We start from the raw sequence: 20,475 nt of genomic DNA on the forward strand, positions 1-20,475 counted from the left end.
TATATATATATATATATATATATATATATATATATATATATATATATGTGTATGTGTGTGTGTGTGTGTGCGTGTGGGTGTATGCATATATATATACATATATGTGTGTGTGTGTGTGTGTGCACGTGCGTGTATGTGTGTGCGCAAGTGCACTCAACCGGCGGTGGTTTGTTTAGATTCCCATAACCTATCGGTTTAGCAAAAGGTCAATGATAAAATAAGTACCACACTTTATAAAAATTTCTACTGGGGTCGATATGTTCGAGTAGACTCTTCAAAGAGGTGTCACAGCATGGCCGCTGCCTAATGACTAAAATAAGCAAAAGAATACACAATAAAAGTATGTTACCAGCCAGAAATTTTATCAGCGATGCTGTTATAATACAGACGGCAGAAAATGTCTTGAAACATTCCAGAGTTACTTTGTGACCAAATCTAAGAAGAAAAATCAGTTGTGATACAATCGTATTTTATTATATTTCACTATTATTAAGAGAAACATGAACGCATCTTATACACAACTAAATACGGCATCTGTGTGTGCGCGTATAGTCGTGTTCAGATGCGCATACACACAAACATGGAATGATAAGATTGGTACATAGATAGATAGATAGATAGATAGATAGATAGATAGATAGATAGATAGATAGATAATGTACGCATTCACTACAGGAAGATATTTCATTGTTATCACAATTAGCCGTTATTGTAAGGCGGCGAGCTGACTGAAAATTTAGCACGCCGAGCGAAATGCTTTTCGTTCTGAATTCAAATTCCGCCGTGGTCGACTTTGCCTTTCATCTTTTCGGGGTCGTAATGCACGGATACCTGGACATCCATGTTACTTATTTGCTATTTATTCGCCTAACTTCGAGCGTCGTGAACTGTGTCGAATTGCCTTGGCCCCTTGATTTAAGTACCTAATTCAACTGAATATCAATTATGTATATATATATATATATATATATATATACATACACATACACACATATACATATGTGCATACATATAGATACATATAAATATACACACACATACATACACACACACCCATATATATACACATGCATATACATCTGTACACATATATATATACATACATACACATACGCATATACATACACCCGGATATATATATAATTTTTATTAAAGCTGCAAAATTATCACAGAGCTGTCTCTCACAGTTCAAAGTTCCAGCTCGTGAAACAGTTGTGATAAATACTGTATCAACGTGATGATTGTATATATGATGTGATATAATTCAAAAACACGTATAAAAATTAAAATTTGATCGGGTAACAAGTTTTCAAAATATAATGGTGTAATTCTCGTTACAATTTGGGTGACAGGGTATGTGAAAACAGTAAATTATAAATATAAAAGTAAAGATAAGAAAAATAAAATTAAAATTATGATAGGATCGGCTGTGATTATTCAAAAATAAATAATAATTAGTAAGATAGCGAGACGGGTGTTAAAAGATAGAGTTAAATTAAAATTATAATAATAATAATATTGTTTAATTTCTTTATTGCCCACAGGGTGCTAAACATAGAGAGGACAAACAAGGACATACAAATGGATTAAGTAGACCCCAGGGCGTAATTAATTAATTAATTAATTAATTAATAATAATAATAATAATAATAATAATAATAATAATAATAATAATAATAATAATAATAATAAAAATAATGATAATAATAATAAATGGGAAGTTACATTAATGAATTTACGATGTACAAATACATATGCATGCATGGAGACATGTGCAGGTATATCTACTTACAAATATATAAATACTCGCAAAACTATAGACACTCACACATAGATATATCCGCACATAGACACATTCGCACATAGACACATCCACACAAACACATAAAATATACAAGTATAAAGGCGTACGAATATTCATACATATACATACTCATGTGTTTCTATCTGCATACATATAAATCTATAAGCATAAGACAGAAAGCAGAAAAGAAAAGGGAAGGAATAATAATCGTTTCTACTCTAAGCACAAGATCCAAGTTTCTGGGTGAGGAGGCCAGTCGATTATATCGACCCCAGCATGCAACTGGTACTTAATCTATCGACGCAAGTACGCAACTGATACTTAATTTATCGACCCCAAAAGGATGAAAGGCAAAGTCGACCTCGGCGGAATTTGAACTCAGAACGTAAAGACAGACGAAATACCTATTTCTTTACTGCCCACAAGGGGCTACACACAGAGGGGACAAACAAGGACAGACAAAGGGGTTAAGTCAATTACATTGACCCAGTGCGTAACTGGTACTTAATTTATCGACCCCGAAAGGATGAAAGGCAAAGTCGACCTCGGCGGAATTTGAACTCAGAACGCAGTGGCAGACGAAATACCGCTAATTTCGCCCGGCGTGCTAACGTTTCTGCCCGCTCACCGCCTTAGGGAAGGAATAATAATGATGGCCATACAAGACAGTGCGGGTAGGGAGTGGAAAAAAAGAACGTAAAAGAAAGAATTGAAGGAAAAATACAAGGTAAAGAAAGAGGTGGGGAAACAACTGGTGTTTAGACGTCTCTGGACGAAAATATCTAGAAACATTTTTAGGGGTGGGTGGCCTAAATTATATGTATAATAGAAATAAAAATTAAAAATAAAAATGAAAATAAAAAAAATAAATGAATGAATGTAACCATATATATGTATGTTTACATATACATGTATATATATATATATATATATATATATATATATATATATATATATGCATGTATTATGTGTGTGTGTGTATATATATATATATATATATATATACTCATACATACACATGCATATATACTTATATAAATACACACATACATATATATATACTTATATAAATATACACATAGAGATATATGAACATAGAAATACCTACATATACATATATATATATATATACATATATATATATATATACGTACATACACACATACATGAATTATGAAATGCCCGCCACCCCATCTTTTTCCGCCGAACTATACTTTATCCACTATATATATATATATATATATATATATATATATATATATATATATATATATATATATATATATATATATATATACAAACACTCGCCCACATACGTAAGTATACACATGGTAAAAGAGGTGGGTAACGCTCATATACGTAGACACGCGCATATGAAGCGGATTTCATCATCATCTTCGGACGAAGCAGCCTTCTGAAATGCCCCTCACCCCGTACTATACTGATGCTCTACATTGAAATGGATTCTTGGAGGCTATATAATTCGTAGCGAAGGTAGCCAAAATAGAGCCCCTAGACTAGATCTAGAAGGAGCTTGTGGTTCAAATCAACTTTCAACATTATCGTTAAGACTAACGTGGGTAAGAATTTTTTGAACTTAATATCAAGACAGTTTCCAGCCAGTCACAAACACCATAGAATCTTCAACAGAAGAACACTTAAGGTCAACTGTTGTTGTTGCAATAATTTCCATTCTCATGTAAATCCACGCAACGTAAAGATTTTAAAGAATACAAACGGTACGACTGAAGAAAACATCCCAAAATGTAATTTTTGACAAAAGGTGGTGTTTACAGAGTCAAAGTCCAGATGGATAAAATGAATGAATATAGAACATTTACAGGCTCGATACAGAATTCTTTCAACTTGGGTTGGTACCAGCATAAAAATTATTTTATAAACCCAGAAAACAGATCTGTGACGTACTAGGCGAAACATATGTAGTATTTAAAAGAAATGCAGTCTTCATCATTTAAAATCCACTGGACTGTCTTGGAAAAGGCTGCCCCGAATAGGGACGAAGCATACAGAAACGCCATAAGCTATCTCACTTTTAGATAGTTTCGAACACCCACCCCATCTTTTCCCGCCGAACTATATTTTATCCACTACTCTTGCCAACTGAAAGTTTTTAATCTTAAAATTTGAAATTCTAAATTCCAACTTTATTCTATCTTATTTTATATGTTTTGAAATTTTAGCTTCAATCCTACACAGTCACAAATTAAGTACCCCCACCTCTTCCACGTAAGGTTTTCTTGATCTGATCATAATTTTACTTTATTTTCCTTATCTTTACTTTTATATTTATACTTTAGTGTTTGATTTTCCCACCCCCTACCACCCAACTTGTAACGAAAATTACACTGTAATATTTTGATAACATGTCACCCAATCAAATAAAAATTTAACTATTATAGTACGAAGTGAAGGCATTGCATGACCAACTCACCAATTATCCTGCTTCCCAACACTTTTTATTCATCTTTTCTCTAACAATATCATTATTTTATTTTATTATTCAATTTTCTCTGGTTTCATACTCCTTAAATTAGATATATTTCGTAATTTATTTAGGTACATTTACAACTACTTGTATGAATCCTGAATACTTCAGCGTATTTTTTATACATTAATGTTTTATACATACATGCACAGTTTTTTACTGGTAACGTGTAGAGGCAGCTGTCTATGTATTTTCTTACATGGCTGTGTCTATCTGAACATGTACATATGTACATGTACGCATGTAAATCTCTTCCCATATATTACCATTTTAATTTAACTCCATTTTTTAACACCTGACTTGCTATCTTACTAATTATTATTTATTTTTTGAGTACCCCCCATCACCACTTCCACGTAAGGTTTTCTTGATCTTATCATAATTTTACTTTATTTTCCTTATCTTTACTTTTATATTTATACTTTAGTGTTTGATTTTCCCATCCCCCTACCACCCAACTTGTAACGAAAATTACACAGTTATATTTTAGTAACCTGCCACCCTATCAAATTCAAAAGCTTATTCGTGTATTTGAATTATATCACATAACTTTACATTACATGCACAAGGTGGTCCGAAAGTCTTGTCACCACCTGTAAATATTGTTTTAAATTTCTATTATGAAGAGGAGAGTTTCACTGGAGCGATATCAGAATACCCAACAATTGAAGGACGTTGTTTCGGCAGCCATTGCAACAATTACCAAAGCACAGCTTCGTAAAATATCACACAGGACATGGCGCTGCATCACATTGTAACACGAAAATGATGGTGTTCATACAGACCTTCTCGATGTGCGACAATGTCAGTGTTAATGAGATTGAATATACTGAAACCAGTATTGCTGTTATTACTTTTCGGTAGTCGTTCGTATTAATTTTCGGTAGGGGGTGACAAGACTTTAGGACTATCCTATACGAACACGATTTTAATTCAGTATTTTGGAACTTTAATAAAACGTATATAACTCTACCTTTGATATCCATGTACTATTTTTCCGCCTTGTTTTGCATTTTTGTGCTCACCTGTATGAATATATGTATATATGTATATATGTAAATATATATATATATATATATATATATATATATATATATATATATATAATATGTATGTATGCATATGCTTGTTTGTAGTGTGTGCATATGTTTGCTTGTAGTGTGTGCATGGTCGTCTTTGAGTTCTTATTTGTCCCCCCACCCCGCATGACAACCGTTGTTGGTTTGTTTTCGTACACGTAACGAAACGGTTTGGTAAAAGATAAAAAGAGGCCGATAGAATAAGTGCTGGTTTTTAAAAAAAAATGAGTTCCGGAGTCGATTTGTTTAACTAAAACTCTTCAAGGCGATGCTCCAGCATGGCCGCTGTCTAATAACTGAAACAAGTAAAAGAATAAAATAATGTAAGAGGAAATTTTCAACCAGTAAGTTACCAGAACAGTGTGAATGGATGGTGATTTGATGGTTACGAATTAAATAGCGATAACTTAATTAACGTACAGAACGCTGAGGGATTTCTACAGCAAAATTTGAATGGAATACGCACAAAGAGACATGGCTAGAAAGAAAGAAAGAAAGAAAGAAAGGAAGGAAAGAAGGAAGGAAGAAAGGAAGGAAGGAAGGAAGGAAGGAAGGAAGCAGAATGAGAAGAACGGAAAATGGTTTTAGTTAGCATTGTCTGTGTGTCCTTATATACTCTTTTACTCTTTTACTTGTTTCAGTCATTAGACTGTGGCCATGCTGGAGCACCGCCTTTAGTCGAGCTAATCGACCCCAGGACTTATTCTTTGTAAGCCTAGTACTTATTCTATCGGTCCCTTTTTGCCGAACCACTAAATTACGGGGACGTAAACACACCAGCATCGGTTGTCAAACGATGGGGGGGGGGACAAACAGAGACACACAAACACACATACATATATATATATATACATATATACAACGGGCTTCTTTCAATTTCCGTCTACCAAATCCACTCACAAGGCTTTGGTCGGCCCAAGGCTATAGTAGAAAACACTTGCCCAAGGTGCCACGCAGTGGGACTGAACCCGGAACCATGTGGTTGGTAAGCAAGCTACTTACCACACAGCCATACTTGCGCGCATATATATATATATATATATATATATATATATATATATATATATATATATGTGTGTGTGTGTGTGTGTGTGTGTGTGTGTGTATATATATATATGTATATATATATGTATAGGGAGAGAGAGAGAGGGGGAGAGAGAGGGGGGAGAGAGAGGGGGGAGAGAGAGAGAGGGGGGAGAGAGAGAGGGGGGAGAGAGAGAGGGGGGAGAGAGAGAGGGGGGAGAGAGAGAGGGGGGAGAGAGAGAGGGGGGAGAGAGAGAGGGGGGAGAGAGAGATGAGAAACAGATATTCTCCGTATAGAATACACTTAGTAGTGCTCAAGAGGTTTAAACTTGAGCAGGTAGAGGAGTAAATGTAAGGATAAGGAAGTTAGGCAAGTCGATATACAAAAAATATTGAATATATTTAATACAAAAAAATGTATATATGTTTACATATGAAACGGTCCGACTTACACAGAAGAGAAATGATATCAGGAATTAAAGGGTTTGAATAAGAATTTTATGTGTCCAACAACTGTTTCTGGTGGCTTTGTGGTCCAAAATAATGATTGTAAATTGATTTCATCATCGGATAATACCAACCTCCGTCTTCAGGGAAGAAGTCTTAGATTTGGGGTTTTGACAGAAAGGAGATTAAATGATTTTGTGGTGAACTAAGCGTATTAGGAGGAGTTGGGAGATATTTAGATAGAAAGTAATGGAAGGAGAAATAAATTTCAAGGTTAGGGGTTAATAATAAGGCTATTAGGGAGTCATAGTAGTAGAGGTGGAAGGTGGGAGGAAGAGGGAAGGGTGGTTTAGGAACTATGTGCATGGTAACCTTTGTGTTAGTTTGTATGAAGGTTATAGATTTAAGGGTCGAGATAGTGAAAATGGGAATGGTCATTATTTGAGGGAAATCATTTGACTATTTCAGTGGCTGAAGGAGATTAGTAAGGTATGTAGAGGGGTATAAAAGAAAATAGATAGTAGAATCTATAACGAATTAGTTTCAGGTAATACAAAATAACGTTTACACCGGCGAGATTTTAAACAATGTAAGTGAAGTCAGTGAGGAGCACTAAGTGTCAGCCATATGGCTGTAACTGTCTAGCTTATGGTTTCATTCACTCAGAATATTGATAAATCGTTTCGTTTACCTTTTCGCTGATAAAACGTAAACACTATTAGTAAAGAAATCCAAGAAACATATCGTAGTGTAGATGATATAAACATTATCACCAAGAATCTCCGACATTAGCATAATACTGCTTGCGGATGTTACGTCTACAGCCCTATAAAATCAAAGAAAAGAAATATATTAATTACAAATGAACTACGGAAAGGCATTAACGTTACAACCACCATCCAACCCAGATTTTAAAACAATACAATAGAGTTAATAACACGTTGTTAGAGAGAACTCAACTTCAATGTTAAACGACTGTTCTATCGCATGGAAGCATGGAATAAATAATCTTTTCTTGACAAGAGAACAGACAGACAGAAAGAAACATAAACATACAAACACATTAATCGACACATTCATACACACAGACACACATAAACATACACACACACGCACATACACACACACACACATACACACACATACCGTCAACAAAACACACACAAATACAAGCTCTATATATTCAGTATCTATAGGAGATATTTCTTAAACGAAATGCTGGGAGAACCATAATAAACTAATTGACATCAAAGCTTTATACTATAGTTATTTTACCACCGCCCAAATTCCTCAGCATCTTATGCGATGGACTGAAACAAGGTGAACAAATAACTCGATGAAACTAACCATGATATAGACATAACGATGGTAACTTTCCTCAGATAGGGTGACTTGAAGATGACAAGCAATTTTACTAACATTGGCGCTTCTTTTTCAACTTCTTGTTGTGAATGATCGACGACTGTTTTGACGTTTGCCTCGACATTAGACTCACAGTTTCGGCCGTCGAGATTAGTTTCGTTCACAGGACTAGATGCTTGTTGTGTTGAAGTATCTTTTAAAGCAATATGCCAAACAGTGTCAAAGTCAACTTTGTTTTGTTTAGCTGCCTTTTTGACAATCCTCTCAGCTGCATTTATTTTCGAAGTGGCAGTTAACCACCGCACAGATTCCTGCAGGTAACTGCAATCAAAGAGAGATAAATGTGAGATAATAAGTGTGTTGTCAGATGGTACTGAAAAATATACAGCGAATATATGTGTATGTATGCGTATATGAGTGTGTTTGTGTCTGTGTGTATAAGTATGCACGCATGATCTCATTGTTTAAATATCCTGCTTAGATTAATTAAGATTGTATTGCATTCGATAGCATCTCTACTAGAAATATATGTTCTTTGAATGTACGTACGTATGAATATATAAAAGTGATAGCTATCCTGTACTAATTTTATACAAGCATGCTACTTAAGTTTTGCATAGAAGCCATCTGCATCTGATCTACAATGCGATTCTTCAATGTATGCAGATTTGTGCCTTCTTCTTTCATTAGGCACAACGAATATGACTACTCAGAACAAACTGAGGATTAGTGAGACATGATATGAGTATAGATTATAGAGTATAGAAGACATGAAGATGGGAAAAGTGAATTATATTGCTTGTGGAAAAGTTTGCAAATATTTGATTTTAAACCAAGAAGTACATCAAAGAAGTCTAGGTTAGAGTGCTAGCTACATATACTTTAAGCCTTAGGTTATTGACAATAGCTATTCACTTTGTAAATGTATCTAGCATGACCATCATTACGATGCGACACTTCTAAAACTTCCTCTATGTTCAAATCGATGTTGCAACTAGTGATCATATTCTTTAATAGGTCGAGTATATGCTACAGGAATAATTCGCATATATAGACGTTATAGAACCCACACATCCGTCAAGTGAGTTTGTTGTTTCTAATTTCTTGAAAACCAAATTAATCCTTTTCCACGGGGCAGAGTTTTCTTACAGCCATTACTATTCTCAGGTCTATCGCATTTGTGTGAAAGCATTTTCTTGCAAATTCTAGATTCTTATCGTGTAATTGTGTGTGTGGTGGGTAAAAATCTGGTCCTTACAAGAAATCCACGATAAAATATCCCGAGAAGGCAGCATTAAATAGGAATAACGTGTTCCAACTGTAATCCTTCAACATATAGGCTATGATCCCGACAAGACCATTACTGAGGCTCCAAAGATTCATAAATATACCAGACATAATGACACGTTTTTTCTTAGGGTATAATTCACAAATCAGAGCTGCAGATCCGAGAACAAATGCCTGAAAAAGAAAATAGTAAAGAAAATTTCTAACGTAAATTGTAGATGGATAAGATACTACAACATGTACATAATTCTTTCCAGTACTGAAGATTGTTGGAATTTTAACGTGTGATTTATTTCAAAGAAATAAATCTCACGTAAATCACAAATCAATGTTATATGCTTAATTAACAATATATTGTATTTCTAAAGTTGAAGATTGCCAAGTTGATCGGGTCATATTCTACAAGTTAGTTGGTTGTACGTATATGTCATGGCAACTATGCAGTATGTGTCAACCAGACAGTTATTTACCATATTAACATTCCACCCTGTTGCAAATAAATACCATAGGATACGTGTAATTCGCTATGGCAAGCAAAGTACCACACTGCCATTCTAAATGAGGATTTGTAACGGAGTATAAATGATATATGTTGTAAGGACATCATCTCTCCAAGTTATATTACAGTTGGCACATTTTAACGATGACTTGTGCTTTATACGCTTCATGCAAACACATTCTTTAAATACAAATCTGATACAATTAAGAACATATATGTATAAATGTTTACAGTAATCCTTCGCCATATCGCGGTTCACCTATCACGGTTTATTATTTAAGCTTACGTCCGATGTGTTGTTTTATATATATATAATAATAATATAAATATGAAAAAATTATAAATATAATTTTTAAAAATATACAGATGTCTTGCAAACAACTCGCATATGCAAGTGCTACCAGTCGAGAACTCCGCATACCGGAAGCCAGCAAGTGTATGGGGTCATCAGGAAAGAATGCGCGCCGTTTCGGGGCCTACCTCTCGACGGCATCAATGCGCACCGGCCCCCCTCTCTGATATGAGGCACCGCTTGCTAGATCAACTGGTTATTAAAAAACAAAGCTCAATATTTCTCTAGCCATTGCTCATCGTCTCTTTTTAACCAAATCCAGTGGCTAGCCTTCTCCACTGTATTTTGGATATCGGTCATGGTGGTATTTACCTTACGATGAGTTAGGCCTAACGATAACAGCAATCGTCTCACACTGTGTCCTACAAACCCTCTACATTCAACTTCTATTTCGCGGATTTTAATTTATCGCGGGAGATTTTGGAACGTAACACCCACGATAGTCGAGGGATTACTATATGTGAGTATGAGTGTGTGTGTGCGTGTGTGTGTGTGTGTGTGTGTGTGTGTGTGTGTGTGTGTGTGTGTGTGTGTGTGTGTGTACATGTATGCATGTCCTTTTCTTTTTTTAACATATTTTCAAGAATATGAGAGTTAGTTTCTATCATGCAAAAGTTCCAGCATTGGAGATTAGATAACAAAATTGGTGGTTATATTTATACATGTATATATATGGATAGATAGAAGGATGGATGGTTTTTCTTGGAGTATGTATGTATGATTTTTCTTGGAGTTTTATTTAAGTTCTTAAGAGGTCAAGTCGGTTGTCAACAAAGACAGCTCCCGATGTTTTTAAGTACGTGGTTGAGTTGGCGTGTTGGTTGAACTTTCGATGCATACATCCAAGTATGTGCAATTTATTCACATATGAATCATGAAAAACATTTGGAATGTCTTACAAACCCTCGCTGTACCACTAATAGATTGGATTCGGAGAATCCGCGACAGTTTCTTTTGCTTTTTCCCCGTGAAACCAAGTACTTCTAGGTTTTTGTGCAATCTGTTGAATGTGTGTGTGTGTGTGTTAAGAGATGTATTATAATTGACTTTACTTCTGTTAGCATTCCAATGAAAAATCTCGTAGCTGCAAACAAGGAGTAGAATGGCGAAAATGCACCGAATAAGTTGAAGATTATCAACAAGGCATTGCTTGACACTCGCACAGGTTTCCGTCCAAATCTTTCAATCAAATAAGGTGCTGTCAAAGCACTCATCATCTGACCCGCGATAAAAGATATTTGGGTAGATTCAGCAAATCCTTCTTTGTTACAAACCAGATCCCACTGCAATGACAAACGGATTTTACAACTAGGCCGAATTACAACGATTTCTCTGTGCATGTACACACACATGCACACACACACACACACATATGTGCAAACACAAACATATATATGTATGTATATGTATGTATATATATAGAGCCAGGCAGACAGACAGAGAGAAAGAAACTAATTAAATATTATTTTACAGAATAATAGAATTAAAATTTCTTTGATTAAAACCCTTTCTAACATGGAAGTATCCAAAGAGCATTTAACGAAATAACGAAAGAAAGTGAGAGATACATACACAACATAGATAGATAGATAAATAGATAGATAGATAGATAGATAGATAGATAGATAGATAGATAGATAGATAGATAGATAGATAGATAGATAGATAGATAGATATAAAAGGAAACCGGTTATGTTTTCTCTAAGGAGCGCTGGACACATCGTAAAATGGCCCATTTGATGATAGCCTCCACTTTTTACATGCACATCGAAAGTATAGAAAGGATGTACTCATATTGTTCTTGCTTTACCCGCAGCCAGGATGTGTTACATTAATTTGAAATTTTGGCACACAAGGCCAGCAACTTAGGTCCAGGAGATATGTCCATTACATCGAGCATAATACTCAACTGGTATTTATCTTATCGACCCCGAAAAGAGGAAAGTCAAAATCGACCTCAGCAAAACGAATCTGCCTGCTCACCGCCTTCAGGCATTGTAATATTTAAACTTATTTCAGCTTTTCTAATCCACGATACTACATAAATAAATATATATATGTATGTATATACATATATATATATATATATATATATATATATATATATATATATATATATATATATATATATATATATATATATATATATATATCTGTAAAAATATGTGACAAGGTTTGGAAGAATTCGAAACGCTATTGAGTAAGTGTCACATATTTTTACAGATAAATTCCTCTATTTGCATAATATCGAGGTCTCTTTTTTCTTTTGTTGTCCTTCCTGTCAAATATATATATATATATATATATATATGTATATATATATATCAGGTCATCCCATAAGTTCTGTCCGATTTCATCTTTTTTAAAATTGAATGAAATTTAATAGTATTTTAGGATGTCTAATGAAATTTTAAAATTATTTTTATGCATTTATGTACATTTAAACTAATTAAATATTATTTTACAGAATAATAGAATTAAAATTTCTTTGATTAAAACCCTTTCTAACATGGAAGTATCCAAAGAGCATTTAAGGCACATAATGCTTTATGAGTACAAAGAAGAAACTCTGCAGCCGAAGCGACTCGAAACATACACTCAGTTTACGGGAAAGAATTCTTGAATGAAAGAACTTGCAGAAGATGGTTTGCAAAATTCAGAAGCGGAGGTTTCAGCCTTGAAGAGGAAGATCGAACAGGACGTCCAGTCGAGTTTGATGATAAGCTCCTTGAGGCATTACTTGAACAAAATCTTGCATTATCAGTTGAAGAATTGGCAATAAGGCTTAGTTCAAACCATACAACTATTTATCGTCATCTTCAACAACTTGGAAAGGTTACTAAACTTGGAAAATGGGTGCCTCATGAATTGTCCGAAAGCATCCGTCAATCCCGAGTTGACACCTACTCTTCTCTCCATTCTCGCGAACTCATTTCACCCTTTTTGGATAGACTTGTGGCTGGTGACGAAAAAATGGATCTTCTATAGAAATGTTAAATGTCGTAAACAGTGGCTTTCTCCGGAATTGTTTCTTGTGAAGTATATATTCATTAAGAGAGAGCTGTTATCCTACTTATGACATACATCTATATATGTCATAAGTGGGTAATATTTTACCAGAAGGAGATAATTCTTGCAAGGCTTTCTTTAAAGAAATGATATACTAATTGCAAATATAAATTAAGAACAACTATTAAATTAGCTGTTGTTTATGCGTAATTTGAAGGTATTTATTATTGTGATCGAAACTAAGCTGAGACTAAACTGTTAAAATGGACAAAAATATCAGCAAAGAATGAAACTCTAAATACAGTATAAATCACCTAAATGTAATATTTAACATATCAAAAAAGTAAACTAAAACTGACTGACCTCTATACGATTTGCTATAAAATCATCTCTCTTTTTTAGAGATGCCTTTTTGTTTAGTAGTTTACAGAATCATCCCCTCTTCAAAACCTGTTGGACTTCTGCCAAAATTTGAAACTATTATAAAAGATGGAATGAAGGCATCGAGCTGAGTGAATAGTTAGCTTGCCGGAAAAAATGCTTAGCCGTATTTCTTCCGGCTTTACGTTCTGAGTTAAAATTTTGCCAAAGTTTATTGACCTCTTTCGCGGTCAATAAATTTTGTAGTAGGTGAGTACTGGGGACGATGTAATCGACAAGCCTGAAAATTTCAGGTCTTGTGCCTATAATAAAAAGAACTATAAAAGACAATTTGCTGAAACAGAGATTTATCTAAAAATGCCAAGACATGTAAATCACACTTAAATAAGCCCCTATTTGTTCGTAAACTTAATCATATATGTATTTTGCTAATAATGGATTTCACTTCATTCGCATTGAAGCTTTGGTTTCCATTTGAGGGCTGTGACGGTCATGTCAATTTTTTCAGGTCATGTTCTAGGACGTTCCATATTGTTTCCTTCAGACAATTAAGATATAATATAATGTAAAGCTTACACTAACACAAATTAACTGTGAATTAATAAAACAAAAGTTTAAATTCTGTAACAGAACTCAACCTACCTGTGACACTATGGATTTATTAACTGGTGGGATGTAATGATAACCATTCAGACAGTCCAGGGTTCGGTTTTCACCTGTAACCTCTCCATTCGTATTGATGATGTCTATGGAGCACTTATCATATATTAGATTGTCTTCTTCATTGATCGATATGTTGTATTGACTGAGCTGAAACTCTGTCAGATTATTACATCTATATCCAGGTGTGGTGGCTGTAAAACAGGTTTCCTCAACATATGAAACAGTACTAGGAGTGAGCAAGAATTAGAAGGACTTTATTCAACGGTAAAGTAGTTCAATAAGGAAAGCAAATCGGGCAGGTTTGGTTATTGGCACTTCCATACCTTGTTTCGAACAGACAATGTCTCCCTGTAGCACTGCCATGCCAAAGACTTTTGGAAATTGTCCATGATCTTTGACCCGAAGATCCTCCAGAAGAGACTCCTCAGATCGTTCTCGTCGATGCTTAGATCTAATTGATTAACCCCCTTCCCCGAGCTTGCTGACCATGTTGCAAAATTTGAAATGAATAATAATAGTGATGAGAGGAATTCTTTCGGGTTTGGATAAGTCACATTTGGATACATGGGTGTTTTATTCAACATCCTTAAACAACCCTTATTCAGGAACACTGAGCGAGATGGGCTGGGTTTCCTATATTTGTACCCCAGTGTCACTTTGATGGCATGCGCTGCCCTCTCACAAAACAACAACTATAATAATAATAATAATAATAATAATAATAATAATAATAATAATAATAATAATAGTAATAATAATAATAAATGAAAAGCCGATAGATATGACAGGTTAGCTTGAGAGATTAAGCAGTTGTGATCGATGAAAAAGGTGGTAGTAGTACCAATAACTGTCGGAGCCCTAGGAACAGTGAGTAAAAATCTTGAGAAGTACATGGGACAAATAGGAGCTGCAGAAAACAGAACAGCACTGGTTGAAACCGCTCGAATACTCCGAACGGTACTCGAAAATTAAGGGGTGTTACCTTAGTTCACTGGTAGTGAACAGCTGGCACCGTTAGAAGTTGTGCAAAGGAACAATTAATAATAATAATGATGATGATGATGATGATATGAAGACGACGACGACGACGACGACGACGACAACAACAAGTGATGTGCTCTTACGAACTACACTGAAGCATGAAGATTCCAAGCAAGCTTCAGTCATGAAGCTTAGTCAGAAATTTAAAAAGTTTCTTGGCCTACAAATTAACGATAATGCCAGTAGCAATTGGTGCGTTGGGAATGATAAAGAAGGGAGCTTTCTGGTAACTCCAGTCTCCGTGAACTACAAAAGTTAACCTTGATGGGTACAGCTCATATACTACATTTAAATAAATGTGGGGATAATTTTAGCATGCATAGCAAAACAAAAGTGCCCTTGCTACTCTTGGCCTCCGGAGGATGCCCAGTACTAAGGCAGCTGAAATAAAGTTATGATGAAAAGAAACCATAAATAATAATAATAATAATAATAATAATAATAATAATAATAATAATAATAATAATAATAATAATAATAATAATAATAATAACAACAACAACAACAACAATAATAATAATAATAATAATAATAATAATAATAATAATAATAATTATAATAATAATAATAATGATAATAATAATAATAATAATAATAATAATAATAATAATAATAATAATAATAATAATGGACGGTAGTTGCGCTGACGCTCTTTAATATTATGATCAAATACGAGAAAATCCTAAGATATCAGAACAACAAAAAGTTGAGTGCAGCCAGATATTGTTAACCTGAGCGTATTTTAACTTTTCAAAACATTTTAAACTCGTAAATATTACCACAAACTTTTAACGAAATCTTAAATGACAGATTATGGTCTGTGTTCATGAAATATATCATTGCTACTCATATATAATACCTACTGTAAAAAAAAATACCTAACGTTGTTTCTTGAGATCTCTGGATGAGACTTCGAAACACCACGTTTAACACAAAGCGGCAACAATAACAAAAACAATACCAACTGGCGAACAACAAGAAGCATAGACATGTTATATACATCACAGATACATGGGTGTATTTTCAAAGGCATAGTTTCAAATAGTCAAAGGGAATAACATTTGGGTGATAACGATGTTTCACCATGTTTTAAACTTCACACAATAACAGTCTGACACAATGTATTCTTGAATCTGACCTTAAAATCCTTTTGCATGGTTAAATATGTATCTTTTTCTTTTTCATGTTTTTCTTTTTTGTGCTAGTACAAAAAAGAATGGACACTGGAAGGAACAAGTAGTTAAGACCGTCGCTCCGAAATCACAATGACTTGACTTCGATCTCCTTACATGGCTTCATGGGCAAGTTCCTTATACTGTAACGCTGGCCAATTGGTTATTGTAGAAATGTACATACATACATACATACATATATATATATATATATATATATATATATATACAATGTACTGTTCCGTAATGGTAAGGTCAACTAAAAAGAAGTACTCTGTCTTGTGGGAGATAAATATTATTTAATAAACGCAGTATATATTTTTATGAGCTAGTAACAGTTTCATAAAATACTGTCTCAGATGTTTTCATCACATGGAACTATTAGCAGCTCATAAAAATGTATACTGTGGTTATTAAATTATGTATTTATGTATGTATATATATATATATATAATCATATATATATATATATATATATATATATATATATATATATATATATATATATATATATATATATATATACATATACATATACATATACATATACATATACATATAGGCGTACACATGCACACACACATACATACATACATACATACATACATACATGCATACATACATACATATATATATATATACATATATTTGGATTTGATATGTAGGCAAATGAATATGAAAGAAAACAGATAGACATGCAGACAGATAAGTACATAGGTAATATGAACAGACAAGCCTTCTCAGATTGATGTCGATGGAATTATACATATAGGCGCAGGTAAGAAGTGGTAAGAAGCTTCTTTCCCTACCAACATGATTCCTGGTTCAATCCCACTACGTGGCACTTTAGGCAATGTCTTCTATAGCCTCGAGCCGCTCGAACCGTGTGAGTGTATTTTTTAGATGGAAAGTGAAAGAAGCCCGTCATATATATATATATATATATATATATGCATCTGTGAATTTTGTGTCTGTTTTGTACCCCCTCTCAGCTTGATAACCTGTGTCGGTGTGTTTCAGTCCCCGCAAACTAACGCTTCGGCAAAAGAGACCGATGGAATACGTGCTAGGATTTAAAAAGTGTAGTGGTGTCGATTCGTTCTAGTAAAACCCTTCAAGGTGATGCTCCAGATGGTCGCAGTAAAATGACTGAAACAAGCAAAAGAATAGAATGCATACATACGTATATACATACATACATACATACATACATACATACATACATGTACACACAAACACACACACACGCAATCATTATACATACCAAAGTATACGTAGAAGAAGCTGTTAGTTGACACTAAAAGTATAGGAATACAAAGTATTATGTATTGAGTGGTGTGGAAATATTTGGAATCTCCCAAAGAAGTCATAATTCCATCGACATCAATCTGAGAAGGCTTCATCTTGTTCGTTTCTGTCTTTGTTTATTCTTTCTTTTCTTTGGTTTTCTTTTCCGTGTTTCTTAAATATTATTTTTGAGTAGTGTCAAAATTGGTAGAACGCCAATTAAAATGTCACACCGGATATAAATATTATGATTTACATAATGAATTCACACCATATCAGAACCAGGTTTAGACAATTGAGAGTATAATAGTTGTTAATCATACATACGGCGTAATAAGATAAATCCTAATTGTGTAGTCAAATCGATTCATTCAAATGGTCCTTTGCATAAAATCTGTGATGCTTTTAACAAAATTAATCAACTATTTTTGACAAAGTACAAGTTCTTTGATTTATACATAATACAACACTGATAATTCCAACAGCATTATGATATGTAAATTACAGTTGTATTCCTACGCATATGATTTCGTTAAACATATATTATCTAAAAAAAAATGCAGCAGAATATAATTTCGAAATTAACCTACACTACTATTCAAAACTATACATTCACATGTTTTTTGAAAGTTATTTAGAAATTTAGCTCTGTATTGAAGGGTGGGGGGCATAATATATTGTAAATGGGTATTTCGTGAATACTTTGAAATGTTAAACTTGTACCTTTATTATCACATTACAACACCTGATTTTCCAATTTTCCCTACCACATCAACATTTCAAAAGTGTAGTCACTAATACATTTTCATTTCTTTCCAGATTGTTTCGGAAAAATATTTGACTCAATCGTATTTTCCGTGATCCAGATTATTTTTCCAGTATGTCTGAAGCTACAAAGTTTTCTGAAATTGAACAAGGGAAGATTCTTGCACTGAAAGCGGGAGGAAAGAGTAACCGGAAGATTGCCGATAAGATTCGGCGAAGCAGAACGCCACTGGACAATTTTCTGAAAGATCCTGACAGCTACAACAGGCTTCATGCTGTTGGGCATCCGAAGGTTACATCAGAAAGGGCCATTGTCAGCACTGTGAAGAAGTCACGCTGCTCTTCTGTTTCCAAAACCAAAGATTCAGCAAGAGCAGGAGCTTCAACATCCACTGTAAGAAGAGTGATTTTGAGCCGTGTTTTCCACCTTAAAAAGCGACTGGGACGTCCGCCATTGTCCCTTTCCCACAAAGCTGTTAGATTGGATTTTGTTCGGCACCATCAGAGGTGGGATGGTGAATGGACCCGGCATTTATAAGTATTACTGGGCAGATAAATGTATGCAAAATTATACTTATTCCAAGAGGTAGAACACCGGAGATGATCTTATGGTGTGGGAAGCAATATCTGTCAATGGGAAGCTGTCACTTGTTATCAGGGACTGCCGTTTCAATGCTACACGATACATGGATATGTTGAACGGGGCTCACATTGACGAAGAAAGAGGAAGGCTACTACATGACGAGAAATACATATTTCAACAGAGCAATGCTCCTATTCATAAAGCAAAGACACCTTTGGATTTTTCCATGCAGTTGGGATTGAAGTCACATCATGACCTGTAGGGAGTCCCGACTTTAATCCTATAAAAATGCTTGGGAATACATCAAGATTGCTGTGTACAGCGAAGGAAAGCAGTATTCATCTGCTCATGAACTTGAAACGGCAATAAAGAAGACTTGGGAAGAGCTTCCACTTGACCTGCTGCAGAAGTTACTTGAGAGTATAAAATCGCGTGTCTTCGAAGTAATTCAGAAACATTGTTGATGTATTATATGAGTTTATCATTGAAATATATCATAATTCCCCTGTTTTGCGTGGTTTCTGCAACATTATTCAACATGGCCTTATAGTTTTGAACATGTGGTTTCTGCCCCTGTATGTTGTGTTTTTAATTATCATCTAATTTGTTTTCGGATTTCAATAAATTTGAATATTGCAATAACTTCTATTCCATTTCCTATCTAGAGGTGAGTTTCGTGAATATTGGTAATATAGTTCACCAGAAAACACAGACAGCGCTCAGGCTTTATATTGGGTTGTTCCGAAAATATTGAGCGATTTCAGAAACATAATCTTATGCTGGGAAAATTAACAATAGATATGTTTTGATTAGTCAAAGTATGAGCCGTGAACATTTATGCACCTCGTGAACATCGATAAACGAGATTACTAGTCTTATCGAAAATCGTCTAAAATCTAATTGAAATACTATGATAAAGTTGCGTTTCAAAATACAACACTTAGAGCGGCCATTATTTTCGGAACAACCTAACAGTTTTGAAGAGCAGTTTAAACTCAGAATTAACTAATTGTTGTTTACTGTCTAAAGGAACATGAGCACAATTCTATATATTTTGCAATTAATATTTGATTAAAAATCTATCTATTTTCTGTATTGATTGATAGAAAATCCTGATCAGTGGTATATATTGTAAACTGTAGAAGAATATCGTTACATAAATATTAATGCTAGTTTTTGCATTACAACAAAAGTTCTGACAAGAAATTCCTGTAT

The 20,475-nt window shown here is 34.3% G+C and overlaps 1 protein-coding gene across 5 annotated transcripts in view; it reads right to left on the reverse strand.

Annotated features, from left to right (window-relative positions):
* The window catches only part of LOC106869361 (organic anion transporter 3), a 25,048-nt gene extending 6,819 nt beyond the window's left edge, over positions 1-18,229 (reverse strand). For 2 of the 5 annotated variants that reach the window (XM_052971582.2, XM_052971585.2), the window contains exons 1-7: positions 17,890-18,229; positions 14,392-14,603; positions 11,412-11,642; positions 9,480-9,682; positions 8,207-8,542; positions 7,551-7,685; positions 350-435 (exon numbers count right to left, since the gene is read on the reverse strand). In XM_052971582.2, coding sequence (XP_052827542.2) covers positions 350-435; positions 7,551-7,685; positions 8,207-8,542; positions 9,480-9,682; positions 11,412-11,642; positions 14,392-14,603; positions 17,890-18,028 — 1,342 coding nt within the window. In that variant the 5' untranslated portion in view covers positions 18,029-18,229. The remainder of the gene's footprint in view (positions 1-349; positions 436-7,550; positions 7,686-8,206; positions 8,543-9,479; positions 9,683-11,411; positions 11,643-14,391; positions 14,604-17,889) is intronic. The other 3 variants (XR_016243607.1, XM_014915086.3, XM_052971584.2) reach the window with 2 other exon arrangements.
* Positions 18,230-20,475: the final 2,246 nt, after the last annotated feature.

Source organism: Octopus bimaculoides, chromosome 11, assembly GCF_046866305.1.
Source record: "Octopus bimaculoides isolate indiv1 chromosome 11, ASM4686630v1, whole genome shotgun sequence".
NCBI classification, from domain to species: Eukaryota; Metazoa; Mollusca; class Cephalopoda; order Octopoda; family Octopodidae; genus Octopus; species Octopus bimaculoides.